At 50.1% G+C, this 21,659-nt stretch overlaps 2 protein-coding genes across 5 annotated transcripts in view; one reads left to right on the top strand and one right to left on the bottom strand.

The window, feature by feature from the left end:
* The first annotated feature begins 464 nt into the window (after nucleotides 1–464).
* PAK5 (p21 (RAC1) activated kinase 5) overlaps nucleotides 465–21,659 on the top strand; it is a 198,780-nt gene continuing 177,585 nt past the window's right edge. Inside the window, exons 1-2 of one of the 2 annotated variants that reach the window (XM_027653870.1) lie at nucleotides 465–539; nucleotides 4,860–4,957. The gene's annotated coding sequence lies outside the window, so the exon portion shown is untranslated. Of the gene's footprint in view, nucleotides 540–4,859; nucleotides 4,958–21,102; nucleotides 21,291–21,659 lie in introns of those variants that run through there. The other variant, XM_027653871.1, reaches the window with a different exon arrangement.
* On the bottom strand, nucleotides 14,642–21,017 carry LOC113952128 (tubulin monoglycylase TTLL3-like). Of its 3 annotated transcripts, none has more exons than XM_027653862.1 (10): nucleotides 20,511–21,017; nucleotides 20,058–20,387; nucleotides 19,783–19,911; nucleotides 19,588–19,702; nucleotides 19,393–19,500; nucleotides 18,960–19,134; nucleotides 18,733–18,881; nucleotides 18,411–18,657; nucleotides 17,897–18,332; nucleotides 14,642–17,821 (listed from the first exon to the last, which is right to left on the bottom strand). In XM_027653862.1, exons 1-10 carry the CDS (start codon nucleotides 20,721–20,723, stop codon nucleotides 16,790–16,792), a joined length of 2,934 nt encoding a protein of 977 aa, XP_027509663.1. In that variant the 5' UTR covers nucleotides 20,724–21,017; the 3' UTR covers nucleotides 14,642–16,789. The 3 variants fall into 3 exon arrangements, with proteins under 3 accessions (XP_027509663.1, XP_027509664.1, XP_027509665.1); XM_027653863.1 differs by having other exon boundaries at nucleotides 18,960–19,092; XM_027653864.1 differs by having other exon boundaries at nucleotides 16,781–17,006.

Here is a 21,659-nt window from a genome sequence, read left to right as displayed (position 1 = left end):
GCAGAGCTTACCAAGGAAGTGTCTGATAACCCTCGTCCCAAAGTCAGTCCCCTTATTTTTATATTCTTCCTTCAGCCTGCAAATGTAATGGCAAATTGGGTTGCTGTTTACTTGACTGATTTAAGAAATTAGCAGCAGCCGTGCACCCTTAGTCTCCAACACCTTCAGTTTCTCTGTGTGCTGGAGACATGTTTCACTGTTCTACATCGAGGAGAAACAACAAACCTTTATTGGTCGCATTTGTTTGTCTGGGGAAATCATGGGGTGTGGAGTGGGGGAACAGACACCATTTTGTGTCTGGGGAAACAATGGGATGTGGAGTGGGAGAACGACCGCCATTTTGTGTCTGGTGAAACCATGGAGGGGGGAATGGCTGCCATTTTGTGTCTGGTGAAACCATGGAGTGGGGGAATGGCTGCCCTTTTGTGTCTGGGGAAACCATGGAGTGGGGGAATGGCCACCATTTTGTGTCTGGGGAAACCATGGAGTTGGGTAACGGCCGCTGTTTTTTGTTTGTCTGGGGTACTTTTAGTCAGAAGGTGAACAAAGTTAATGGTATTTGTGACAACACTTGGGCAGTTTGTGACCTTCTCTTCTTTTGTTCTTTAGCCCTGCTGGGTTATAAGTCTGAGCTGTGGTGCAGCCATGAGGGATTCAACCTGATTGTCCATGAGCATCCTTTATATCAGCTGAGTGGGGGAAAACAGGCCCAAGAGTGAGGTACCATACCTGAGCTGGGCAGAGTTTCTCTCATTGCTGAGCTCTTCCCAGCTTTACAGCTTTCCTGCTAAGAACTTCCCCCAGGTGTAGATATTTTTCTCCCTTACTACCTGTAAGTGAGTTCTCTGTCTCCAACTATCTGTTAAAATTATGAATAATTGCCAGCTTTCTCATGTACTGTCACCTTGAAGATATTTATAAGCTGTGATCCTGTCCCCTTTGAGTCAAGGCAGTGCCATTGTTTCTAGTGCAGTCACATGTCTCACTGTCCAATTTCAGGGTTCATTACTCAGCAGTGGAAGTTCTATCTGGGCTGGAATTTGGAAAGTGGAGTTTCAGATTGGGAGCAATTAAAAAAAAATCAAGTACGGCTATTAATTGTTATACTTATGGGAGAGCAAGGGAGATGAATGGTTTTAGCTGCAGTCTGCTTGCTTTGGGGAAGTTATTGTAAGTTCAATGAGTTTCAAGCAGTGCAAAATTTCTACTTTTGCTGCAGCCTCAATCCCCTCAGCATTTCCATCTGCATGATGTGCATGTGCAGCCTGGGAAAGGTTCAGACACAGCAGCAGTCTTGGTGGGCAGCCAGCTCTGGGCCAATTACTTCAGGCTAAAATATAACTGGAGATCATAAAAGCTGCTCCTTTTAGGACAAATTCTTCAGTTTCTCTGAATCCAGACCTGGTCTGTAATTGTAGGCTCTTTGGTTCTCCATACATGGAGAGAAAGGCCGGGCAGAGACTCCAAGAGTTGATTTTTTGATTTAAAGGAGGTTGTTACAGTGAGATCTGACATATTTAATGAGCGCATGCTTTTCTGATTCATCATTTCAGATCTGTGTTTATTCATATAGTGGTCTGGGTTACCTTCCCTCTCCAAGCCCTAGGAAATCATGTTATTAGTGATAAATGCTCAGACTGCTGCTGGCATCTGAGGATTCACTGATCAGAGCAAGCTCAGGGGACACGAGTATCCCCTTGGGAAGGCTGAGGGGGTGGTTGGCAATGAGAAAGCACCTACGTTCAGTTCTACAGCAAAATGAGGCACAAATCAAATGCTTTCACACCAAACAGGGAAACTCAAAGGGCTCATTTGCTGACCAGATGTGCTGAGTAGCAGAAGGAGAAGACAGAGCCTATGTGGGAGTGCCTGTGTATGTTAAGGAATCCATTGGTTTCCATCCAATGTGGGATGATCTGGTAGCTGGGAGATGATTAGAAACCATAAAAAATGAAGGATATTGGAGATGGGTTGAGCTGGATTCCAGCTCTCAAAGTCAGGCTGAAAGTGCTGGAATGGGTCTGGGGAGTGAAATGGGTCAAGAAGTTCTAGACCTATTCTGGTTTTACATCAGAATAAAACTGGATACTTTTCCTTTAATTCTCTGTCACAATGACAGGAATGCCACTCTGGTGACTGCTCTGAGGACCACCCTGCAGCCCTACTCCTGCAACCAGCACCATCCAGGGCAAAAGGGGATGAAGAAGGGATTGCTCTCTGCTCCAGTATGGGGAACTGGGACTACAACCAGAGTTTGGGGCTTGTTGCTGCTCTCAGGTTTTAGTGGGGAAACTCCCCTGGTTCACTGGTGAGACTGTCCTGTGGAAATGCACTGTCCTGTGCATCTTCCAAGGCCAAGATCCAGAAAATGCAGAATTGGTGCTGGCACAAATTGGCACTTCCTACATAGAGGATGATGGACCTGTTGAGATCAGCAGATGGAGGATTTTTGGAGGACTGCAGTGAAGCAACCAACTGAAAACATGTTAGCCTTAGGACAGGGCTGCACATCCTCAGTTGCTCCTTGTGAATCACTGGGGATGGAATCAGTGTGTTATGGAAAGGTTGTTGCGTGCAAAGCAGCGCTCTGTGCTAACATCAAGGATATTTGTCTTGTTGATGCCTTACCATCTTTGATTTCCCCAGAAACAAAGTGAATCCCTTAAGGAATTTCTTTCTCGCTTTCCTCCTGAAATTTGATTATTTGAAGAGATTGAGGAATCACACAGTTTAGGAAAAGCTTCCCAGGGAAAGCAGCTTGCAAATCTGGGCTTGTCAGCTTCTGTCTGCCTTGTGCTGCACCCTGAGACTGAGTCAAGAGCACTCTGGGAAATACTGAGCTGATGTTGCGGTAAGTGCCTGCAGCTCCATGGTAGCCCATGGGGGTTTAAGCCATCAGAGGGCCTAAGGCAACAGCAAAACATGGTAGCAGAGGACTGAGGATATAACTAGTGAGAAGAAAATACTTGCTTTCCCCTCAGTTACCAGTAGCATCAGTTCAGTCTCAGATTTTTCCTGCTGCCAGGTCCAATGTTCAGCCAAGACGTGGGAAAGGCCTGGCCTCCCAGCAGCAAGGGAAGTGTGAGTGTGAACCAGACCTCACCCTATATCTGGAGCAGAGCTGCTGATGTTCCCAAGGAAACCCCTGTGCTGGGGTGGCAAAGCCTCGTGCCTCGGGGCTATTGCCATATGAGGGATTTGGCAGAGGTGGGGTCTACAGAGCAGGGGTGTACCCCCAAACTATAACCTTGTCCTTAGTCATATTAAGGACAAAATGGTAGTACTTTAATTTTTTTCTACTAATGACAAAATAGAGTTTGAGTATTTTGATTTTTACCCTTCTCTTTTATCTCCCCCTGGCTCTTAGTAATGCTCTGCTGCTTCTCAGCCAGGCTGCTGGGGGGCTGCGTGACCCTGGCTGCCCCAGGCCCTCCTGTCCTCAGGACATGGCTTTGCAGCTGGGACTTCAATCCGTGTGTTAGCCAAAACCCTGGCAACACTTCCCTTTGAGTCAGTGTCTCTGTGGGAGCGTTCTCCAATATAACTTTGGTACTGTAAATACTGGAGATATTTACCTTCTGCTTCAGGGGAGTGAGGGCTTTGGTCTTCCAGCATATTTAATTCCTTAGCTTGGCTTAGCCTTTATTGGCTCTGGACTGTCAGACAGTGGGGAAGGGGAGCTATGGTGGATTTCTGCTTGTTTTCTCCAAGGTGCATGAGGTATCACCTGCACAAGCAGATGGCTTTGCAGGAGTCAGTCTCCAAGGAGCACTCCTGATATTGGATGTGGCAGAAGTCACAGTGCAGAAATATTAGCAGCAACATCACATTGCAGATGTTACCCTCAAATCACCATCACTTTCCTCCCTCCAGAAAGGCCTCTCTGATTAATGCTTGTAGCATAGGAAAGAAACACCGTAATACATGGATTTCATAAGCAGAGGATTTGTCAAATACAAATGTGGCCCTTGAGACATCCATTGATCCGGAGGCTCTTGTGGCTGCTTGCAGATTGATGGTCCACAGCTCTCGTGGGCCAGCATAAAGCTGGAGGTGGTCACAGACAGCCGGGGATTGTCCCAGCTGAGTGCAGGGCCAGAGGAAGGGCATCTCAAGATTTATCACAGTCTTTTAAAAATGGTCCTCAAAATGTTTCCACTTTCAGTAGCAACACGTTTTCAGAGCCCACCAAACAGCATATGGATCCCTGAAAATTAAATACAATTTGTCAAAACCCAGGTACCTCTATCATCTCCCCCCTTCCTCATTTGCCATTAGAAATAAATGTAGAATACTTGGAGCAGAAACTAAAAATACCCCCAGTTTTCTTAATTTTGGTTGAAAAGGCCACTTGTTTGTTTTGACAGGTTAGTTTTCACTATTATTTAGAAGCAGTTACCTGAAGCAAGGCACAAGGTTTAGGTTTTGCCTGCCCACACAACATATTGTCATGCTGATCTTCTATCAGCCCTGACCACCCATAGCCCCTTGCATGGTCAGGGAAGGCAAGTGCAGACTCAGTGCCAAACTGTGTGTGTTGGAGATGTGCATGGATGCCACCAATGTTCTTATTCTGACCTGCTCCCTGAATTCTTCTCCTGGAACACATGGCTTCAGGGAGAAGGGCTCCTGGACAAGGCTGAGATGCTGCATAGACACACCAGGTGATTTACCCACTCCTGCAGGGAGCCAGTGGCAGTGCCAGCAGTGAGCCAGGTCTCCTCTACTCCTTAAATTTAGACTTGTCAGCTCTCACCTCTCTCTGCAGCTTTGTGAAGTGTAATGGGATCCAAGGTAGTTGCAAAACAATGTCAAAGGTGTTAAAATGATTACCATAAAAATACATCTGCTTTCTGCAGTGATGCCTTGGAATGCCACAGAATGCTTGGAAACCAGAAGGGTGGCACCTGGCTGCCAGAGTGTGCCTTGTGTGGACTTGGAGAAGTCTGCTGAAATGGTAGGATTTTTCTTTCCTTTTAAAATCATTACTGTAGGCAGTTAGAAAAAAATCAATTCTATTTCCCATGTGATGCAGATCTTGATCTACCTTTTAAATCCCTCTAACTTGATTAAGGCCTTAGGAATTTCAACTATTGAAAAATACGAGCTTTTTCATATAAATATCTGAGGTTTATCATCCCTAGTGCAGCGAATAGAATTAAGTGCCTAAGTCTTATCTTGAGAAATTCAAGTAGCTCAGCCTTTAGGGATCATTCAACCTTACCAAAGGCTTTAACATATGTTTGTATGTAAATGTAGTTTACATATATATTAAGCTTACATACGTATATGTAAATGTAGATTATGTATATGGAAGCTTGCAGCCAATCTTGAGAAGGGATTTTCTTTATACCCTTTTATGATATGTAGTTGGGCAAACAGAGCCTGATCTAACCCAGGCAGTTTTGAGATGTCTGTTATCTTTGTCATCCTTTGGATCACACCTTCCCTAAAGGGAGGTGAAGCTCGGGCATATGGGTGGTGATTGCAAAGATGCATCTTGCTCTATGGTAATGTTTACTTTATAGCACATGCTGGAAAGGGTGTTAGTACAGAAGAATAGAGATCCAGGGCTCTGATAAATGCACATGGCATATATCTTTCCCTTGGAAGGGAGTGTTGCCATTTCCAGCTACAGTTACTGTGCTTTTGTGGCTTGCCAAGTCCTTGTGTGCCATTTTCCCTACTCTGGGATATGTGCACTCCAGCTGCTCAGCTGCACTGTGCTGGTTGTGGGGGTCACTTGAGCTCCCAGACCTGCGTGTCTCATGGTGGGGACAGAGCAGAGACAGAACTTGGCAATGCCAGCAAGTGAGAGCAGGAGGGGCCAAATCTGACCAGCTTTGAGCTCCACAATGGAGCTGGTCCAGTCCTGGGGGACCACAGATTTTGGGGAACCACCACCTCTGCCAAGGAGGAAGTACTGAGCTTCCTTGGAAGCAGAAAGCCTGGTCATTTCACTCTGTACTGATTTCTCCACTACCCTTGGCGGTACAGCCCTGGGATTTGGCCTTTGCAGCATTGTGATTCCTCACGTCTGCAGAGCATGGTCAAACCCAGAGCAGGAGAGAGGAGCTGCTTAGGGCAAAATGGGTGTAGCACTGGCACACTGTTGCTCTCCATGCTTTCCCTTCCCTGCCTCCCAATGCTCTGTGGAGCTGTAAAGGTCAGAGCTGTTAAACCCACCAAAGGAAATGCAGTATGCAGTGTTTAACTTTTCAGGAATAGAGCGTGGTGGTGATTGTTAAACCTGCTTCCTTCAGTGCACCAACAGTCCCTGCAAAACCTGTAGGTTGGTGTTGACACAACTCCAGGTACATCCTGCTGGTCTCATCTGGAGGTGTGAACCTTACGGACTCCCATTAAAACGTACAAAATGGGCAGCACCAGTCAGTCACACATGTGGATTATTTAAAGGGTTGGAGTTACTGGTGTGCTTTCAGCTGGCCCACAGTGGCATTTGCATTTTGGCAGCACGAGTGCAGATTGTAATCCTGCCAATGAGACAGATCTCTGCGTGTGCCCTGGTGCACTCAGAGGTACAAGTTTCCTCGAGGCATTCCTGGTTGCAACTGTGAGATAATCAGTGATCTCTTTTTGAAAATCACCAGGTTCTGGCTGACTTGTCTTTTCCCATGGAAAAATATTAGGATGTATGATCTCAGGTATGTGGTGGTAGCAGAAGAGGAGCTATTGACAGAAATAGAGAACACCCCTGAGGACTCCTGTGAGCTGCAGCTGAAAACTTATCTCCTGAGCTCCCTTTTGGGTAACTGAAGGAGACTGACTGTGAGCAATGGGAATTCAAAACTGTACCCAAGGGCTGCGCTGAGCGCTTCCTCCAGTGTGGGAATACCAACTGGCTGCCTGTTTTAGTGAAAGCACGGCCAAAAAAGAAGACAACCGTGGGGAGGAAGAGGCAGATGCAAGAGGGAGAAGCATAAGGCGCTGGAAGTGATGTAGCGGAAACACTGCTTAGAGCAGAGAGGAAAATCAGAAAGGTTGCCTGTGCTTGGAAGGGAAAGCCAGAGGTGCAGCCTGGGAGAGGGATGGAGAAAAGAGGTGAAACAAGGCAGGCTCAGTGGGCAGGAGGGATAAAGCAATGCCAAAAAAAGGATAAAAGCAGGTAGCAGAAACTGAGACTCTTCTCCAGTAAAAATTACAGTAGGAGAGAGGCCACTGTTCTTTTGTCATCCAACTACACTAAGAAATTCAGAAAGGGATCCTTCAGAAAGGAAGCCTTTTGATTGACCTAAAATTGCCAGATTATTCAAAAGTATCTTGAAATGCTGGGGCTGAGGGTGGCGGGTTGGTTTTGTTAAGACACTCTCACTTTTTGTACTGTCTTCACATCTGTGGTATTTATGGGTAAAAATAATTCAGCACAAATATAGTTTGCATCTGTCTTTAAGAAATCAAAGCTGTTGTGATGCCTGGGGCTGTGACAGAGAGCCTTAGAGAAGTGCAGGCAGAAAGCTGCTGCTGTAGGGAGGCAAAGAAATCTGGAGTTGAATAAAGAAACCAGCTCCAGCATCACAGTTCCACCCAGCCCCTCTCCACTGGGCTCGTGGTTAATCAGCATGTGCTCCCGACAGACCCTTCTGATATATTAATTAGCGCAGCGCCCTAACGAGGAAGGCAGAGGATTGTGTTTCAGCTGTGATAAGCCGAGCCCTTCTGGTTGTTTCAAGGCAGGCTGGCTCACACTGAGCTTTCAGCCACCCTCACTGTAAGGGATGGAAGTGGATGGTGGAAAGCTGGAGAGCTCTGATCTCCCCGTGGAGAGATGGGAGGCTGTGAAGGCGCTCTCCGAGTGCCGGCAGAGCAGAGTGAGCCAAAATGTGGAGCTGTCCCCCAGCAGCGCAGCAGCAGGGAGCTCTCAGGAGAATTCCTGCAGCAGCCTACTGCTTTTAAAACCTGGTCAATAAACATTAGATAAGATGGGTGTTTTTTTGTCAATGAGTTCACCTGAACTTCAGTTACACGGGGCACTAGCTGGGAGACATAAAATGTTTTGTGCTGCTTTATTAAAGAGGAACTTTGATTACCTGTTAAGAACTGACCGTTTTTTCTCAGGACATGAAATTCCAAATCTGTCACTGCAGTTCAGTGATGATTATTTGCATCCTGAGGGGCAAAGGGCCCAGCACTACTGCTGAGATGCTCCAGTGTGCAGAACTCCCCCCACGGCGAGGGCGCTTTCATGTCTCCTGTCTGCAGACACTGTCTGTCCAGTGGCACTTTGTGAATGGGATTTGGAGTAAAACAAATGGGTTTGAATGGAAACCCAGCCCTTAGGTCTGGAAGTGGAGCACTGAGCTCCTGTTTGCGATTGGATTTGGATTTCAAAGCAACTGGAGGGTAGGATGATGTGTTTGGGGGTGGCTTGGTGGCTCTGCTGGGATTAGGAAATCCTGCAGCATTACCTCCCAGCCTAACCAGCTTAGTTCAGCTATAGGGGACCAGGGAGGCGAAGCACAGGCAGTGCTGACCCTGAATTTGTGCTGTTTCATACTGGACCACAAACTGGCAGTTCAGCTACTTGAAAGGATACTTGGGTTTGTGACTTTGGCCAACTGACAATGGCATAAACAAAGCAGAAATGCTGCTGAGCAGTGTGATGTTGATCTGGGCTTCCCAGGACCTTCCTCTTCAGTGACTCAGGCTCTTGTCCTTCATGTGTTCAGAAATGTGCACACACAAAGCATGTTCAAGCAGTCTGCTGCTGGCACATTGGCTTGCTTTTTTAAAACTGTTTTTTATTAATCCAACTGAAACAAATGGTATAGATTTTACTGAAGGGGGAAAATTGCTTGTTGCTATCCGAATAATGCAACCTAACAAAATCTCAGAGGCAGAAGGTGTATCCACCTGCTATTGACCCACCTCCTCACCTGAACTTAAATGCCATAAACCTGGACAAAACAACTCTCTTTGCCCTGCAGCACAGATGATTAAAATGACTCGTTAAGGATCAAAACATGCATGAGCTCAGAGAAACCCTCCCATGCACAACCCATCAGCCCTTCCCTGGGGACTGCAGAGCAGCACAGGGCAGCAGAGCTTTTGAGGGGTGTTGAACTGGCCACAAGTCACAGAAGCAGCAGGACTGATGAGGAATGACCTGCTCTAGGGGCTCCCATCACCTGTTGCTTTTCACAAAGCTGGTTGGAGAAAGGTGTTTCATCCTCTTAGGCATCGCATGAGTTAAATATGGCACTGGGAGTTGTGTTTTTGCTTGTTGCAAGCACTGGTCCAAGGGGATAGTACAAAAAGAAAGAAAGAAGGTTATATTCAAGATCTAATTTCGACTGTAAATCCTCTGGTGATCATGGCTGATGCTCCTCTCTCTGTGCAGCTCTGATTGCCAGGATCCTCCTCCAGAAACACAAGGTCCAGCAGCTACCGGAGGGTCGGTGTTAGTTAGCCGGTAATAGCAGCAGGAGCCATGGAGTCTGCGAAGCAAAATCAATGGAACAGGATCTAAAAACTGTACTAAATAACTCCTCAATAATCATAAATCTTGTTACCAACAGCTCTCACGCTGCTTTACAGTGGAGACGATGCCCTCACTTTGCGGAGGCGGAAATTCAAGCGTCGAGGAATGAAGCGATCGTTCCTGGAGATGCAGCAGAGAAAAAAAGGGTCTGGATTTCTGGGTCGGTGTGTTATCTGCAGGGCTGCATTGCCTCCCTCCCGTGACCTGGAGAATCAGCATGGGAATAGCCTGCTGGCGATTTTCAGCTCTCTGGTGGGTGCTTTAGGGAAGCATTTCCCTCAGGGCCCCGCTGAGCAGCGCTGGCCCGTGGAGATTGGCCAGGAGGATGCTGAGAGGCAGCAGAGGAGCAGGCTCGATGCAGGTCTGCCTCTTCAGCCAGAAGCCTGCCTAATGGGTTTTTCCTCTCCTCTCAACGGGTCTCTGCACATGCAGGAGAAGCAGAGACTGTTTTAGAGATTTGTTTTACAGCAGGTGATGGGAACAGCAGAGCTTGGGAGAAAATACTGCTTGTTATAACATGCAGCAGTCTGACTCCATCCCTGCTTGCTTGTCACAGCACTTATCTCAATAAAAAAGGCAGCTTTTTTCTTAACTTATTTGGAAAGCACATCAGGCAGGGGTTAGAAAATATTTTCCCCTCTACTCTTCCCCCAGAGCCCCACACAGGGTCTGGCCCAGATCCTGCAAGAGGCAGCCTCTTCCCTGGGTTACTGGGGAATAGACAGGACATAGATGGGAATCTGATGGAAAATAGATGCCTGATCTAAATCTGGGGTTGTAATCATCAGTGGATGGGTCAGGGCTAAGTTTCCCAGAAAGACTCCTGGTGCAGAGAGAAATTCAAGTGGAAAATCCTAAGTGCAGGAACCCAGTTACAAGCCAGAGCCTTTAACCCTCATCTTACCAGTTTGGGGGTTTTTTGTTTGTTTTTGGTTTTTTTAATTAACGTTAAAGTCTGTAGATTGATTAAACAAGTATTTACCTGATGTGAGGTAATAAGGATGCTTATTAACTCCTAAATAATTGTGGTGCTGGACAAGAAATCTTTCCCAGAGTGGCCTTATGGCTTTGGAGTTTGTGCTGGGGGCAAAGGAGGAAACCACAGGCTGTGATTACGCTGGTGTTTTAACGAGGACGAGATTTTGCAGAAAAAAAAATGAGGCTTTGGCTCATCGCAAGGCTTTTGCATCACCAGAGGGCAGCAGAGATTGGAAGAAAACATTTCTGCGAAAATCCGGCAGCAGTGGCCAGAAGTGGGGAGGAAAATATTCCTCCTCTATGTAGGAGTGAGTGACCTGCGGGTGGTAGGTGGGGGCAGAGGTGGGTGTGCGTCCCCCTGGTCCCTCGCCGGCTGAGAAGTGCCAAGAGCTCGGCTCTGCACCGCTGCTGCTCTGGGAGGAATGCAAACAGATTTCTGTCCTTCTGGCCTGTGCCTTGCACCAGGACCTGTCAGCTGGCTGGCAGAAGGAAAATGTAGCGGATAAACATTTGCGAGGAAGGCGAAAAGCCGTTCAGATTGACATCTGTGCCCCAAGTCTTGCTCTGGGCTGCGAGGAAAATAGAGCATGCAAAATGCTTGGTCCCTCTTGCTCAGCCCAGGCAAAAGCCTCATGGAGGGATCTTTCCCCTGACAGCGACTTTTCTTCATGGTGCGTCGGCAAACCGCCCCTTTCCCTGCTCCTGCCATCATCACCACCGTGCCCTCAGCCCCCAGGAGCAGACCTTTGCTCCCCTTTGCCAGCAGACGTGTCTTCCCACCTCTGACATCACCAGCAGCTTTTCCTCTGCCCCCCTTGCTCTCTTCATACCTTCCCCTCCACAATTAAAGGCTGTGGGTCATAAACCAGCGAAGCCATGGTGTGAGCCCACTCCCACTCCAGGTTCCAGCCCAATTTTACCAGACACCAAAGTGAAGGGGCTGAGTAGAGATTCCTCCAGTCCCACTCCACTGGCTGCCTGCTGCCACAAACACGGGGGCTTTCCTCAAGTAATTCAGCTTTATGGATGGGGAAAGATATTTCCTGTTCCATGATCTCCCAAAACAGGATTATTAGGGACCCAATCATTTGTATTGTAATTATTACTATTAACTGAAATAATTCTAACTTGTTATTATTAGAAGCTCCAGCAGAAGGAAGGCACCAACATTTGCTTTTCTTTGAAGTGAACCTCTCACTGAAACAAAGCTGCCTGCTAAGGACTTGCAGGTAGATATTTGGCATATATTTGAAAAATTAAACAGCCTAAAATATCCCCCAGGCTGCTGACTTCTTTGGCACTGTGTCTTGCCTGTTCGGATGTGACTTTCAATTGTGCCTTTCACTTGTACTATTTTTTTTGTTTGTTTGTCTTTGCTTAGTTTATTGCTTCCAGGTAAATTTCTGACTGTTGTCAGGACCCTGGGCAGAAAACCCAGTGAAATAGTACTGATGTCTCAGCTGCTGTAGCAAAGGCCTTTTTGAATTATGTGGCTTTTTTTACTACAAAAGAAAGGAGAACGGTGGTTTTACCTCTCTGTGCCATGATGGTGTTTATCAGGGTGCCATCCTTCCTCCTCCTTTCCCCAAGCTTTGAGGAGGCCTTTGCAGTGCTCCTGATGAGACAAGAATGTGTGGGGAGGGACCAGGCAGCCCGTGGAAGCATGAAGGAAAGGCAGGTGATTAGACGTGGTGCTAAAGCTTGTTGGAATGGTCCAAATTTTTTTTCTACTGCCTGTTTAACACAAAATTCACAAGCAGACCCTAGATCTGGACCTCCCTACAAAGAGTGAGCTCAGCACCATCTTTACCACAGTTTCTTGCTGTAGCTGAGTTTCAGACTGAAAATGTCAGTGGCTGAAGATAAACTGAACACAGGGCTCTGGAGAGTCTCTGAGGCACATTTGGTACGTGGTACCAAGCCAGGCCCCAAGGTACAGTGTGAGATAAATGACCTGCTCTGATAGACTGGGAGGCACGTGGGGTTGAATGGTGCTTAAGTGACATCTCAAAAAACTCTTTTGAAGATTCAGGCAGGTTTTTAAATCTAAGGTTCCAGGAGAGATCTTGCTTTGCCCGTCTTCCAGCACATGTGTAATGGCACACCAAGGCTCCCCAGTGAGCACCACAACCAAACCAAAAAGAGCTCATCACTGTGGCATCACACACAAACCCACCCTTCAACTGAGGGCTCAGTCATCCCTTGGAGTGATCCAACCTCTCCCAAGCCCCTGAGACCACTGCAAACACTCCCTGTAAACAGGCAGTAGTTAATATTCAGGTGCTGCATGGTGATGGGTCAGACATGTTGTGAGCAATTGTTTGTCTTCCCTGACTGCATGAGCATGCAAATAGAGTCAAGAAAACAGAACTGCCAAAAGCCCACGGATTTGCTGTTTTAATTTTAGTGAAAACTATTGATGATAATTCTTAAAAGCCTGTTAGAACAGAGATATTAAGGATGGAGTTTCTTGTTTTCTTTTTATATATATATTATTATTTACATTCTTACCAGGAGCTTGAAGGAAAATGGTCAGCTTTAAAGTTTTGATCACGAAACCCATCAAAATTTTATTTAAAAGGACCTTATTTCAACTTTTTTTTTACTATTCCCCCAGCAGATCTTGCTGTGGCTGCTCAAGGCTCGCTTTAGAATTGGTTTCTGTAAGCAAAGCAACATGCATCTCTGAAATTCATTTTCACTGAATATTTTTTATATTCAGGAAAAGCTCCCTCCCACACTGCAAGCACACTGCATGAGGTGAGGAGCCTGGCCTCAGCAAATTCACTTATAAAAAGATGCAAATCAGCATTTCAAACACGGATGGTGCCTGTCAGTACACAGAGGCTTGACTGTCAGAAGGTGGATATTCCTTGTTTACAGATAAATTAAAGCCTCTTCACCCAGGAAAGCTTTAACAGTCACATGGTGATGACAAGAAACCACTGAATGAGCAGGCTGGGAAGGGATGCCCCCAGCTCTTGGCAATTCCCAGCCAGTTCAACTGGGAAAGGGGGGGTCCTGCACCTTCACCAGTGTGGCCCCCTCAGCTGGGACAAGAGAAAATGGTGTAGGAAGAACAGGGACAAGCAGCTCTAGCAAGGTGAGAGGAGAGTGCTGCCAGGAGGAACCAGGACTGTGAAGGGGGGCTAAAAGGCACAAGGGGATGAAAGTCATGATGAAATGATTCTTGAGCTATTTCTTTTAAGTAATGGTTATATTTGATTTCTTCTTTTCCTCCGTAGTGGATGCCAGGTCACTCTGGCCCATCAGATAACAACTGCTGACAGACATCCAGAATTAATAGGTAATTTGAAGCTCCTTCTGGCTCATGAGAATATTCCTGTTGGTCCCTCTGTAATGGTTGTACAGCTCAACAGCAGTTCCCTGTGACGTGCCAGGCTTCTTTTGTTGTCGTTAGTCACCAGGTAGGAGCTGAATTGTGAGCCCTGTGCAACAGGAGAAGAGCTGTTGGGCTGTACAGGCACTGCTGGTAGGAGAAGATTTACTCACCTTATTCCTTCTGTGAGATCACACTCAGCAAACACTCTGTTATTTTATTTCATTTTTTTTGTTTGTTTGTTGTTTTTGTTTTGTTTTGTTTCTTCCAGGAGGTCTCCAAGGCTTATAACACCAACATACCAATGATTTAGCCTTGCCTCAGTCAAGTTCATTTGGGGGATAGGAAGTGAAGTCCTTACTTGGGGATGAGGAGATCCTCCAGCCCTTTAAAGCCAATATAATTCCTCCATCTAAAAATCTTCCCTGATTTGTTATTACAAATGAGACGTTCCTTGGAGCCATGGCAGGGGATTTGTGGCAGTAGTAAAGCTAAATTAAATTTCCTGGGGTTCAGCCTCAAACAGTTGATAAGCTGGGCTATTCAGGAGCCATTCAAAGGCTACATTAATACAACTGTAACTGTATTAATTACCTCCACTGCACTTACAGCAGCCCAAGAATTCCACTTTGTGGAATTTTTGTCTGTTTTGCATTAGCATATGAGTACAGATTGCTGACAGCAGAACAATATTTGTGTTGCAATTTGCCTTCCAGAAAAAAAACAATTGAATGGTAAATGTGTTTAAAATAGGAAAGAAAAAGCACATTCATACATTTCAGTCATAAATGTGTATTTAATGAAATATATGGTAAATTGGAAAAAATACATGCACTGGTTGTAGGAAGCCTGTAAGATAATCCGAGTACAGAGGTGAGAGGAATTTTTGTCATATGTGCTATTTTGTGCCCTTTATCTAAGCTGTTGTCATATCAAAGTGATGATTTGATGTACTGTTTGCTTAGCATGACATAACTCCGATCATGTCTTCTTCCTCCTTGAACAGTGACAGCAGAGGCAAGCTGGGGAAACTCCAGAGTGGCTTAGAGAACTCTTGGGAACAGGGGAACTGCACAAAGGGACTCATTGGGCATGTTTCCACTTTGGGTAGATATGTGAGGGCTGCTGGGGTGGGGACGCGAATGAAGTGGGGAATTACATGTGTATGAATCCAGCGGGAGCTCCAACAGGAGCACAGTGTGGGGGTGTCTTTTAAAAAAAACAAATAAAACCAGTACAAGACAGGCCTGAAGCAGTTGATCATTCTTTGACATCTTGTCCATCAAATATCTCTTGGTGCCCAGTTACAGCCCTGCCCTGTGGTATCTGATGACTTTAAGAGTCTCCTAATCAGCACTGAAAATTCCCACATAACAAGGAGCCTTTGAACCACACTCCAGAGCTAAAGAACTGAGTTTTGAGCTGATAAATGTGTGCTAACAGTATCTACACCAGCAATTCCCAGCCCTGACTAATTTCATGTGTTTTGCAAGGGAACTTAGAACAGCACGTGCAGGGAATGGGGGATGAGCACTGGAATTGCCTGGGCTCTGCAGTGGAGAGGTATGTGAAGCACTCTGGAGTGGTAAGAGCAGCCAGCCTGAGGTACTTGTGTTAGTTTGAAACAATACTTGAAGGCTTCACAAATGTCTTGAACTTCAAAGCAAATCACAAAGGGTGACTAAGGTCAGATTACAGCCTGATGGTGAACCAAAAGTAGCATACAGCTCCTCCAGCCTTAGGTTGTGTACATGTGCAGAGTTCATCTTTCCTTTGCCTTTCAGCATTGCTGCTGTTTGTCTGTTTAACCTTTCTGCTTTGGTTTCTTCCTTTGATTTATTTTTCACTTGTGTTACCCATCTCAAGAGATTGAGTCAGAGTCATAATCTGTTTGAACTCCTACCTGCAAATTTCCTTGTTCTCGGTACATTTTCTGACACACAACTGATTCAGCTTCCCAGAAGGATCTCTCACTCAGGAGAGTGGAGCTTTGCTCTCTATTACCAACGTCTCTCTCTGTCTGACTATCCCTTGGTACCCTTTAAAACCATCCACCACATGATCATTCAGCTTTTCCATAACCAGTCCATTAGCACAGTCTCTTTCCTTCTCTCACAGCTTGCTTCCAGCTTTTGTTCAACATCCTTCCTTCTGCTGGCACCTGTTTTAAGTTCTGCAGCTTTATCTCTCGATATCCTTGTGATATCTGCTTTCACATCCCTAAAATCTTCCTTTGCTGCTATTGTTGCTTCATGTAACAGACTCCTACTCCACTTCTGATGCACAAGGGAGAGTCTCTAAACACATCCTCACTGCCACCCTTGAGGACAGCCTTGAAAGATGCTTCTTGACTCCAGACAAGCCCCTCTGTTTGCTCCAATTCTGCCTCTGGGCTACTGAATGAGCACCTGAATGAGTTGACTAGTCATGCAAAAATGTTTTCCAAGCAGGAGACAGCCCATGCTGCTGCCCAAGTTGGCCTGTTCCCTGTGCATTCCAGTTCTCTTCCACCTGCTCACAGCTGCCCTGGTGAACATAGCCAGCAGAAAATGGTCTGTACCTTAATGCAGCAGGAGTTCCCAAGTGCAGAGAACTCCATGGTACTTGCAGCGAGGAGAGCTGAGGAACTGGCTCTAAGAGCAGAGAGCTCTCCCAGCTAATCCCCACACCAGAACTCTGCCAGAAACACAAGAGCTTTTCTGTAGCTGATGTATTGTGCACTTGGCACACGCTGATCACACAACTGACATGTGTCCATCACACACAAATCATGCCACAATCGCGACTGCTCAGCCCAGAGAGGCCTCAGGGAGCAGGAGCAGGCACAGGCCTGGTGGGTACAAGCACTGGGGAGCCACAGGGTCCTGCCTGTCTGTTCGGGCAGCCCCAGTTCTTGCCCACGCCCCCATCCCGCGGGCAGTCCCAGCTATGCCCACACCTCCCGCACACAGAAGGTTACGCCAGGCTCCTTGTCACAGCAGTGTATTAAGGCCCGTGTGCGGGTTGAGGCGGTTCCCGTGACGCAGCAGTGGGGTCTCATTGGGGTGGGAGGGAGCCGGGTGCTGCAGTGTTTCCCCAGCAAGGGCGGGGAGGGGGCTGTCCCCTCGTGGGGATGTCTCTGTGTCCCAGTTCTTCTGTGTCCTGTTGCGAGCTGACATGCTCTGTTCCAGCAGAGGTGGATGCAGTGGTCTGGCAGGACGGAAGGAGGGAGCAGAGCCCGGGGGTCGCCAGGGGCTCCTGGGCGCTCCCCGGGGCGGTGGCACAGGCGCCTTAGCCAGGAGACAGCCCCTGATGGGCGGCAGAGCTGCCTGGGGCCAAGCAGCCTGGGGCGGAGCTTCCTGGGGCTGAGCGTCCTCGGGCTGCCCGACCAGGTGAAGGAGCCACGGCAGCTCCTGGCTCCTGGCAGAGCAGCCCGGGGCTCCCCGGAGAGGTGGCAGAAGCACCCCATCCAGGGGATGGCTACTGATTGGGGGCAGAGCTGCCTGGGGCTGCCCAAGCGGGTGATTGAGCCCTGGCAGCCCCTGGCTCCCGGCAGAACAGTCCGGGGGTTGCCAGGGGCTGCTGGGGGCTCCCTGGGGCGGTGGCACAGGCACCCGATCCAGGGCATGGCAACTGACTGGGGGCAGAACTGCCTGGGGCTGAGCTTCCTGGGGCTGAGCAGCTTTCTGGGGCTCAGCTTCCTGAGGCTGCACAACCAGGTGAAGGAGCCATGGCAGCTCCTGGCTCCCAGCAGCACAGTCTAGGGGCTGTGGCGGTGCTGCAGGGCCAGAGCTGGGCTTGCAGCAGCTGCTCTGTTGCCTCAGAGGAGGCAGCTTCCGCTGTGGCACTCTCAGCTGGGGCGCCTGTGTGGCTCTGCCCTCTGAGGACACGGGGAGCTGGGGGACACTGGCTGTACTGGTGGGGGGCTTTTCCTGTAATCGACGCTTTGCTGGCCGGGGTTTCTTCAGGGAACAGCCTTCGACCATCAGATTTATCCCCACAGCCGGACGCGGGGGCGCAGCTGCCTGCAGGGAGACAGAGCAGGGAGCGGGGGCTTGTGGTGCCTGGGGGGTGCCTGCCCCCCGAGCCCCCCAGCCTACCTCCTTGTAGATGAGCTCAAAGGCGCCAGTGGGACAGCTGGGGTCGTCCTTGCGGTCGAGCACGAGGCGCAGCGTGTCCCGCTGGACGTTGGCACAGAGCCGTCGGGTCACGGCCGAGGAGGGGCTCATGGTGGGGCAGGAGTTGATCTCCAGCAGCCAGGGCTGGCAGTCCTCCCCCACGAGAAAGTCGGCCCCAAAGAGCTCAAAGCTGCCCTTGCGGAGGCTCATGTGGTCCTGGGCGCAGCGCAGAGAGTTCAGTATCGCTGCCTTCATGCCGGGCACCATCACCTGATGCCAAGCATCCGCCCGCCCCAGCCGTGCCAGGTATGCCTGGAACTGCCGGCTGGACCAGACCCTGCTTGGGGGCACGCGGGGGTCCTGGTGAGGTGACGCCTTGTACTGCTTCTGGACGGAGACGTTGCAGAGGTGCCTGGAACTGGGGCGGGGAGAGCGGGGCTGGGTCAGTGGGTGCCAGGGTGCCGCCGTGTGGGGAGATGGGGTGGGGGACACTCACTGCTCCAGGTGGCGCAGGGAGAAGGGCTGGGAGCAGAAGCGCAGGTAGCAGTCTTGGTAGAACCAGACGGTCAGGGGATTCCCATCAGTCACCAGGAACCACTGCCGGATGTCGAATTTGGTGCCGAAGATGGTGAGCGGCCGCTCCACGTACTTCTGCACCACCCACTCGCACACCCGCGCCGAGGGGGTCGTGCAGCCCCGCGCCTGCTGCAGCACCTCCTCCAGCCGCGTCGCGCAGACGATCCCTGAGGAACACAGCGGTGGTGAGGCCCCTCCTTAGCGGGGAGCCTGTGTATGCCCCATGCTTCCCCCAGCCTTACCCCTGCCTCGGGATTTGGCGCTGGGCTTGAGGATCCAGATGTTGAGATCGCCCTCTACGCTGAACTGCGGCAGCTGCTCCGCCAGGCGCCGCAGCAGGTCCTGGCACCGCTCCCGCTGCGCCCCGCTCAGCGCCAACCCGGCCCCCTCACTGTGTGGGGACAGCGGGGGGCTCAGCACCAGCCCCACCATGGTGCCCTCCACGACCCCCATCCCGCTCAGCACTCACTGTGCTGCTCGGTAGTAATCCTGCAGGAAGCAGTTCCAGTCAATGCACGTCCTGCAGGGCGACGGGGTCTTCCTGTCGATGTCTTGGTGCTCCAGGACACCCAGGTGCTGCTCGCAGACCTCCAGGGCCTCCTCTGCCAGCCGGGAGGGAGAGGAGAAGGAGGACCCTGGTCCTTCTGTGGGTGGCACGGGGTGAGAGATGTGGCTCCTTTGCCAGCCTTGGGGTCAAAGCACAGAGCCTCCCTGTGGGATGGCCATGGGTACACGGGGATGGGGCAGGGGGCAGAACACCCATAAGGTGGGCTATAATGTGGGCTGTAACCATAAGGAGGATGTAGGGGATCCCAAGCCACAGCCAGGAGCAGCTCAGCCCCTAGACACATCCCTAGCCCAGAACTCCTTGTTATCTTCCTGACCCAGCTCCATGCACTAACCTGGCCCCTTGTTGGATTTTGGGGGCTGCTCCATCCCCACCAGCCTGTCTCCAGCCTTCTTCAGAGCCAGTTTGAGCAGGCTGCGAGCTGCCGTCAGGCGGAAATCCTCTGCAAGAGGGAGACATCATCCCCAACCAGTCCTGCATGGCACGGGGAGCACGAGGGGGAGCAGGACGGCAACAGCCTCAAGCTCACCAATGAAAGCTTCCCGCTCCTCCGTGGTCCCCAGCCGGTAGCACCGGGGGAAAAAGGTGTTGGGGTCGGCTTGCTCGAACCAGGGCAGGTTTTGCAGGCTGAGGCACAGCCCCTCCTGTTTAGAGAAGGTTGTCAATCCTTGCTGGACACCCCCGTTCCTTGTGTTGCCCCTCTCCAAGGCTTCCAGGCTCCCACCTTGGTGCTGAGGGCGTGCACCCAGTGATAGCGGTTCACCACCTCGATCCTCTGCAGCAGCTCCTGGTCAATGGAGCTAAGGCGGATGGTCCACAGGAAGTTTGGCACCTGGTCCCTCACCAAGTAGGACTGTGGGAGGGAAGTGGGACAGAGTGGGACAGGGAGCCCTCATCCCATTCTTGTCCCTTGTCCCAGGCTGTGCCCTGCACCTAGAGCTCCGAGGGGAAGGGTGTGGGGGGCTGAGGCAGAGCTCAGCCCCAGCCCTATCAGCTAACCATGAGGTCATGGATTTCATCGGAGTCCTCATAATCTTCATCTTCCTCTTCCTTTTCTTCCTCCACCTCCTCATTGCGTGGCCATGGGTAGTGCAGGGGCTCTGTGGTCCCCAGGGAAGGCTGTGCCCCACCACGTGGGTTCAGCACTGCCTCCCCCTGCTCATCACCATCATCACTTGGCTCTGTCTCCGGCTGCTGTTTCTTTTGGCCGCCAAGCTGCTGCTTCAGCCGTCCGCCCTCGCGGGGGAGCTTCCTCTCCACCCAGCCCCGAGCCCGCAGCAGGGAGCGGATAACGGGGTAGGGGCCCCGCACCGCGAAGATCTTCTTCTCCTGTACAGAGACCAGAGAGCTCAGCCTGCCCCACCCTGGTCCCTCCAGCTCAGCTCTCCTGAGCCAGAAATGCCCAAATACAAGTGCATGGCGTTTTGAGGGGGGTGAAATCAGGCTCCTCACCTTAATGGCCTTCTCCACACGGCGCTTGGCTTTCCTGAGCAGCGCAGCGTCAACCGAGCGCTGGTGCCCATTGTGGTGGCCGGTGGTGGCAGCTGCCACCTGCTCCGTGAGGAGAGCCCCGCTGGAGCCCACAGGCCCCACTGGGCAGGCAGGGAGGGGGAGAAGATCCTGACCTGTCTGCCTCTCCCTCGCTGAGCTTGGGGCCCCTGACATGGCATTCCCTGACCTGCCGAGCTTCACCCCCACGTCCCAGCTGCACTGCCTAGCCCCAGGATGCCCTGCTGTGCCCCTGTCCCCAGCCTGCTCTCCCCGGAGGTGGCTGGGGTGTCACTTGCTCAAGTGCTGCCCCTGGCTCTGGGGCTGTGGGCCTGCAGTACTGCTCTCTCTGTGACACTGTCCCATGGCACCCTGATGGTGAGGGGAGCTGTGGGTGGCTTTGCGTCTTCCAGGCCAAGCAGGTCGTCCTATTCCCTGGTCCCACTGGTGTCCAGCGCAGGGCATGGCCTCCCCAACCCCAGCACCACTGTGATGTCACAGTCCCAGCCTCCAGGAGGAGGAAGTAGGTGAGCTCTCCTTGGGGGTTGGAGTGGATGATCTCCAGAGGTTCCCTAACATTTCTGTGACTCTACAGGCAGCTCAAAGCAGCCTCAAAGCCAAAAGACCTGGTTCTTGTGGGGGGGGGGGTTTAACTACCCTGAGAGCTGCTGGAGAAACAACGCAGCAAAGCACAGACAGTCCGGGAGGTTCCCTGAAAGCTTTGATGACCATTTCTTGACATAGGTAGTGGAGGATCCCATAAGGTATGGTGTGCTGCTTGACTTCATACTAACAACCAGGAAGAGATGTGAAGGCTTTGAACTCTCCTGGCTAATCCCCATGACAGAACTCTGCCAGAAATACAATTCTACCCTACAGGATGAGTTATAATTTCTGACTGTGCTGCTTGACTTTATTTTGATGGTTACTCTTTAGCAAATTGCCCCTTTTACTCTCCTTTCAGAGATGCTGTTGTATTTACAGTTGTTCATGGGCTCCTTGCCCACACTGCCTTCTACGACTTAAGCGCTACTATTTTTGTTATTTACAGTCATCTGCAGCCAGCAGAAGTTTTATGCTGACAGACAAAAATCATACACTGATATTAAGAGT

The sequence above is a fragment of the Corapipo altera genome, unplaced genomic scaffold (genome assembly GCF_003945725.1).
Source record: "Corapipo altera isolate COAL_440 unplaced genomic scaffold, ASM394572v1 70, whole genome shotgun sequence".
NCBI lineage: Eukaryota > Metazoa > Chordata > Aves > Passeriformes > Pipridae > Corapipo > Corapipo altera.
This window is presented reverse-complemented; position numbering and strand designations above follow the sequence as displayed.